Source organism: Penaeus vannamei, chromosome 18, assembly GCF_042767895.1.
Source record: "Penaeus vannamei isolate JL-2024 chromosome 18, ASM4276789v1, whole genome shotgun sequence".
Lineage (NCBI taxonomy): Eukaryota > Metazoa > Arthropoda > Malacostraca > Decapoda > Penaeidae > Penaeus > Penaeus vannamei.
Window position 1 is genome coordinate 35,512,112 of NC_091566.1, and position 6,281 is coordinate 35,518,392.

Below are 6,281 nucleotides of genomic sequence, written 5' to 3' on the forward strand. Positions count from 1 at the left end.
ATCCAGACGCAGAAATAAAGGCATATCTATCTATATATCTGATAGATATACATATAACTATCTATTTGCCAGGTTGATATGCATGTCTAGACTGATAAATATGCATTTATTTCTTTATTTATGCATGTCAAGTATACGAATATTCTGTGGGTCGGGCCTCGCACAATTCTAACAAACCGGCAGTTAGACATCTAGCTGCATGGAGGGATTGTAAGCCAGAACTCTAAATGGGTTAATCGTAGTTCTTAAGAATTAAAAAGTAATATTTTTTCATGCTTGATATCTTTTTATTAGATTTTTTCTTTTTTAATAGCCATATATTCAATGGAAAACTGATTTTCCTTATGAATTTTCTGAGGTGTATGATTATACGTGAAACATTTTTGTCAGTGAACAAAGCTTCCAATGAACATGTATGGTATTATGCAAAGGCACATCAAAGTCTAAGTCTTTATTCCTTATTTCCTGTCATTTCGGTCACACGACAGTAAGTATGAATCCAATCGCATGAATGAAAAAAAAACAAAAACAAAATCATCTCGGAGACCGGATTCAAATCGTGCGTTCGTGTGGCTGCAGCTGGACTAGGCGTTCGCTTATTTCCCACAGCTTCTTGGCGAGTCCCTCATCCTGGGAGAGCGGCGATGGCTTGGATTCCTAAAAAAAAATGTGATCATAAAGAACATTAATTCCTTTTGTAATGCTCATTCGATGACTACATTTGCATATCATATTAGAAATATAAATAACGGTAAGGGTTCGAGCAGGTAAGTACTGACTTTGCAATCCTCGAAGTATTTCCCTGAGACATCTTTGAGGTCCTCTGAAGCAGCTACGAGAATACTCGTCTGGGCGCCTTCGGATTTCGTCTGTTGACCAAAAATGGTGATTTTTAGTGGCAATAATAATATCTAAATTACTGCAATAAAAGTATACAAAATGGTACTTCGTATCGAGAAGATTCTGCATAAACATTTTTCGAGTAAAACATTATCTACAGTGATCATTATTGTGTAAATAGCAACAAAGCATTGTTCATAACTGCAAAGCGCAACAAATGAACAAACAAATAAATAAATAAATATACAGCGTTTAGCTTCAACTGTAGCGTTAACATCATGCACTCTGTTCCCCATAGATCGGTCTGCTGAATCCAGTCAGCCACTCACCTTGGCGTATGCCCACACGTAGAGCCGGATGAAGATGCCATACCAGACGTGGGAAACCATAGGGTCAAAGATATCTGTATTGACTACTCCGGGGTGAAGGCAGTTGGTCGTCACCCCTGTGCCAACATCGAGAAAAACAGGAAATATAAACGTTTGCATTCGTGTATCAGGCAGAAACACGTTCACAGTCATTTTCTCGGCTTATTTCTCAATGCAGTTAAATTTCAAAGCCGTTCACTATTATATATTCATTTCCCCCTGATGCCAAATACCTTCTGGAATACAGCTGATAAACCAACCTCAACCCCCTCGATCATTTCATCGTCCCTCTTGTGAAAAAACAGCTTACCAGTTCCTCTTAGCTTCCGATGAAGTTCCATGGTGAAAATAACGTTCATGAGCTTGGTGACGACGTAGATCTCGAGCGTGCGCAAAGGACGTGGAAACTCGAACTTCATGTCTCCTTCGAGGTCAAGTTCTGAGGCTTTCTTGATCCAGTGATGACCTGTGGAGGCGACGTTGATGACCCGACCCCCTGCCTTAATGAGACCCGCTGGAATGAAAGGGAACAGGCAATCAGTGTGTTGGCCAATGACTCTCTGTTCCAGAATGGAATGGTATTTCTTTACAGCGTAATTCGATAAAGACAATACGAATACACTAAATCACGTAAACTATTTAACTGAACTATTTAACTGTGTTCCAGAGGAATATATCTAGAATATAACGAAGAACGAATTTTCCATAAAGATGGCCTTTCAGAAAACGACTGGTTAAGCCGATGCAAGAAAAGTTGATTAAGATGCCCTAGAGATACAAATCCATTTAGAAACTTTCAAATACGATTTTGTAAGGGCAGAAGCGTGTTATCGGAAAATACAATAAATCGTGAGAAAACCTGACATCAAAACCCGATAAACATACATATCTACAGAAAACAGAATTATAAGGATCTAGTAAATATAAATAAATAAAACATTAAAAATAATGATAAAAAAACAGAATCTTAAGGATCTAGTAAAAAAACGGACTTGAAGGTACGTACAAGAGCCGACACAATGAACTCCATCGAGAAGGACTTACGCATGAGGAGGTGCGTCAGAAGGAAGGGTCCGAGGTGGTTTGTGGCAACCGTCAGTTCGAGACCCTCATCAGTCAGCTGCTGAGGCAAATCAGCAACTGCAGCGTTGTTGATAAGTACATCGATCTGTTGATGATTTCGAAACAGTAGAAAGAAATAACCATAAAAAGGGAAAATGACATGACCAGAAAACGCAATGTCAACGCTTTGCATATGCATATTGTTAGGGGTGTAGCAGTTACCTCTGATTACAGATTGAAAGCTATTACGTGCCGATGAATAAAACTTAAGCTATCATGTTAATAAAGTGAACATAACTAAATAAGGAGACCTAATAGCTTAAATGTAGCCAAACCTTGCGACCCTGGAAGGCAGTGGCGAACTTCCTGACGGAGGCCATGCAGGAGACGTCAAGGTACGCCAATTCGACAGCCCCGCCGCTCACATTGCCTTTCAGCCCCTTCAGGATATCATCTGTAAGGACAAGGTATAAATGTCGACAATTTCTACATACACAGTTATCCAGTATATGCTTTTTGCTACATTTTCTACATAAATGGCTCAATATTTTCCGATTTTCTGCATTGACGTACCTTTAGCGACGTTTCCTCTGACCATGCTCCTGCAGGCGATGACGACGGTGGCGCCTCGAGTCACCAACTCTCGAGCTGTTTCTAGCCCGATTCCTTGGATGACAAAGCAAAGAATATATACCAATCACATCAAACTTCATTTTGGTTTGTGTTATTTTATTTATCTTCATAAAATATATACGATTTCTAGATTATAATAAACTCTTTAGGGTTTATACTAATATGTAACAGAAACAAAATCGTATGAATAGCAGTCTTGTGCATTCGCATCTCATATTTCTATCAATAAGTGTTAAAGGCATCAACATAGACTGCACTTCCAAGCAACACAAACACATCAAAGTGCAAGTCCTCATATAATCCTAACCTCCCCACAACTCAAATTCTCACCATCACCAGGGGCCAAAAAAATCCTAATCATCACAAGTAAACCAACCCGAACTCCTAATCATCACAAATAAACCAAACCAAATAAACAGCTCCCAAAAATCCAAACTCGAATCTCACCTTTGTTTGCGCCGGTGATGATGACCGTCTTGCCGAGCATCTTGGACGGGTCTCGGCACCAAGGATATCTTACACGATTAACGACCCACACCACGACCCCGAGCACCGCGGACCACACGAAACTCCAGGGGGGAACCACAAGCAACGTCACAGGCCAGAAGACGCTCTCCGAGAGATAGTCAATCGCAACCTGCATTGTATTTCACTCTACCTTCTCTGCTTCGGTTCTGTCGTGGGAGGAAAAAATGAACGCTTATTTTGATATGAATATTCACCGGTATATGAATTTTTTTTTAATATTCCTTTTTATTTACTTGTACTACTTCTCTCTTTCGTATAACTTTCACAACTCGAGCGAAAATTAACGTCTACTTCATCCACTCCTAGGAAAGCCCACGACGACCACGAGAAGGGTTCGAGTTGCGTGGATCCCGACGAACCACTAAACGCATAGCTCGGAGGAGGGCGAAGAGAACCGAGACTCTGGGTCATGGTAATCACCTCGTCTTCGCTGTAGGCACGGATCATGATGGCCAGTTTTCGTTTAGGCTCTTCGTCGGAGGATGTTGGGCGTGAGGTGATGTGTGAGTGGAAAACGGGGGGGCGGGGGGGGGGGAGCGAACAGCGTAAATAGGCTTCATTGCCAACGAGTCGTAATTTTATACTACTAATTTGTTAACATCTACGAAAGTAAACTCATTTGGCTGCATTCACATCATTTACGACATTGATATATGTTATATGTACTTCGTTCACTGCCTTTCCAACTTTTGTCTTGCATCTATCTACTTCCTAACACCTCTCCCTCTCTTAAAACATATATAACTACATTTTCTGGTCGTTCAATCACGTACAAGTTTTCATATTCATGCATTTCTATTTTTTCTAAGTTGATCTAACTGCCTTACCGCCATATTGTGCACTTTATATTCCTGAAAGTGTTGCTTGCTTAACATGTCTGAATAGTGGAATAGCATACTGCTATAGAGACTGTATTTCTTTTTTAGCCTAATGGAAGTACAAGGTGTAGTACATGTTCTTAGGGAAATTACTGTCACTATGATTTGCGATCTCACATGCAGGGTATGCTCATGCCGATTTTTTTTTTTTTTTTTTATCTTTTTTATGTCCTAACAACATTTTAATTAAAAGTTTTATACTACATCTGAGTATTCGATATGAGCAGTCTGCTTGTCAGTCTGGCTCTCTTTCCGTTTACTCACCCCCCCCCTCTCTCTCTTTCTTTCTTTCTCTTTTTCCACTCTCTCTCCCTCCCCCCATCTCTCTAAATCACTCACTCTCTCTCTCTCCCTCTCCCCCCTCTCTCTGTATGTCTCTGTCTGTCCGTCTGTCTGTCTGTCTGTCTGTCTGTCTGTCTCTCTCTCTCTCTCTCTCTCTCCCTCTCTCTCTCTCTCTCTCTCTCTCTCTCTCTCTCTCTCTCTCTCTCTCTCTGTCTCTCTCTCTCTCTCTCTCTTTCTTTCTCTTTCTCTCTCTCTCTCTCTCTCTCTCTCTCTCTCTCTCTCGCTCTCTCTCTCTCTCTCTATCTATCTATCTATCTATCTATCTATCTCATTCTCTACTCTCTCTCTCTCTATCTTTTCTCTCTCCCTCCCTCTCTCTCTCTCTCTCTCTTTCTCCCTCTCTCTCTCTCTCATTCTCTCTCCCTCCTCTCCTCTCCTCTCCTCTCTCTCTCTCTCTCGCTCTCGCTCTCTCTCTCGCTCTCTCTCTATCTCTCTCGCTCTCTCTCTCTCTTCTCTCTCTCTCCTCTCTCTCTTTCTCTCTCTTTACTTCTTTCTCTCCCTCTCTCTCTCCTTCTCTCAATCCCTCAATCTCTAACTTACCCCCCCCCACCTCTCTCTCAATTTCTCGTTCCCACTCTCTCTTTCTCTTTCAATATCCTCCCCTTCTCTCTCTCTCTCTCTCTCTCTCTCTCTCTCTCTCTCTCTCTATCTATCTATCTATCTATCTATCTCTCTTTCTCTCTCTCTCTCTCTCTCTCTCTCTCTCTCTCTCTCTCTCTTCTCTCTCTCTCTCTCTCTCTCTCTCTCTCTCTCTCTCTTTCTCTATCTATCTATCTATCTACTCTCTCTCTCTTTCTCTCAATTCCCCAATCTCTAACTTACCCCCTCCTCTCTCTCAATTCTCGTTCCCACTCTCTCTCTTTCTCTTTCAATATCCTCCCCTTCTCTCTCTCTCTCTCTCTCTCTCTCTCTCTCTCTCTCTCTCTCTCTCTCTTCTCTCTCTCTCTCTCTCTCTCTCTCTCTCTCTCTCTCTCTCTCTCTCTCTCTCTCTCTCTCTCTCTCTCTCTCTCTCTCTCTCTCTCTCTCTCTCTCTCTCTCTCTCTCTCTCTCTATCTCTCTCTCTCTCTCTCTCTCTCTCTCTCTCTCTCTCTCTCTCTCTCAGTTCCTCCTTTTGATATGAAAACGTGGTGTTCAATTACATGCATTTTTCCGTGTATTTCTTTCCCTAGAGCTATATACGACAGGAAAAAATGGTATCCATTTGCATATGGATTCCTTATATAAATCGACAGGCCATAGAAACGAACATAAAATGAATAATTTCTTGAGTCATTCAACGACAGACGGTGTAGCCATCTTTTGGGAAATTCAAGGTACATCCTGCAGATTCATTCTCCTTTGAAATGAAAATGTATCAACTAGATATATTCCATTAACCAAATTCAGTAACTTATAAGTCCCTTTTTGGATTGATAAGGTAAGGATTGTAGAGAAGAACTGGGAACGTGAATACTGATCTGCAGCGTTATCAGAATCGATACATCCTATATTCATATTAATGTAGTAAAGAATGTGAAAGCAACTAACTTAGTTGCTTGCACGCTTTTTAACAAATTTGTGTATAAAATGACTTGTCATTGGTAATGAAACTGCTCCGTGAGTCGCCTGCATTTTTTGTTTAGTATGTTAG

At 41.1% G+C, this 6,281-nt stretch overlaps 1 protein-coding gene across 3 annotated transcripts in view; it reads right to left on the bottom strand.

Annotated features, from left to right (window-relative positions):
- Nucleotides 1-438: 438 nt before the first annotated feature.
- The window catches only part of LOC113810738 (retinol dehydrogenase 12), an 8,929-nt gene continuing 3,086 nt past the window's right edge, over nucleotides 439-6,281 (bottom strand). For 2 of the 3 annotated variants that reach the window (XM_070133500.1, XM_027362387.2), the window contains exons 2-9: nucleotides 3,351-3,577; nucleotides 2,844-2,936; nucleotides 2,606-2,724; nucleotides 2,253-2,376; nucleotides 1,519-1,722; nucleotides 1,170-1,285; nucleotides 780-869; nucleotides 439-657 (exon numbers count right to left, since the gene is read on the bottom strand). In XM_070133500.1, coding sequence (XP_069989601.1) covers nucleotides 553-657; nucleotides 780-869; nucleotides 1,170-1,285; nucleotides 1,519-1,722; nucleotides 2,253-2,376; nucleotides 2,606-2,724; nucleotides 2,844-2,936; nucleotides 3,351-3,546 — 1,047 coding nt within the window. In that variant the 5' untranslated portion in view covers nucleotides 3,547-3,577 and the 3' untranslated portion in view covers nucleotides 439-552. Of the gene's footprint in view, nucleotides 658-779; nucleotides 870-1,169; nucleotides 1,286-1,518; nucleotides 1,723-2,252; nucleotides 2,377-2,605; nucleotides 2,725-2,843; nucleotides 2,937-3,350; nucleotides 3,578-3,722; nucleotides 3,848-6,281 lie in introns of those variants that run through there. The other variant, XM_027362386.2, reaches the window with a different exon arrangement.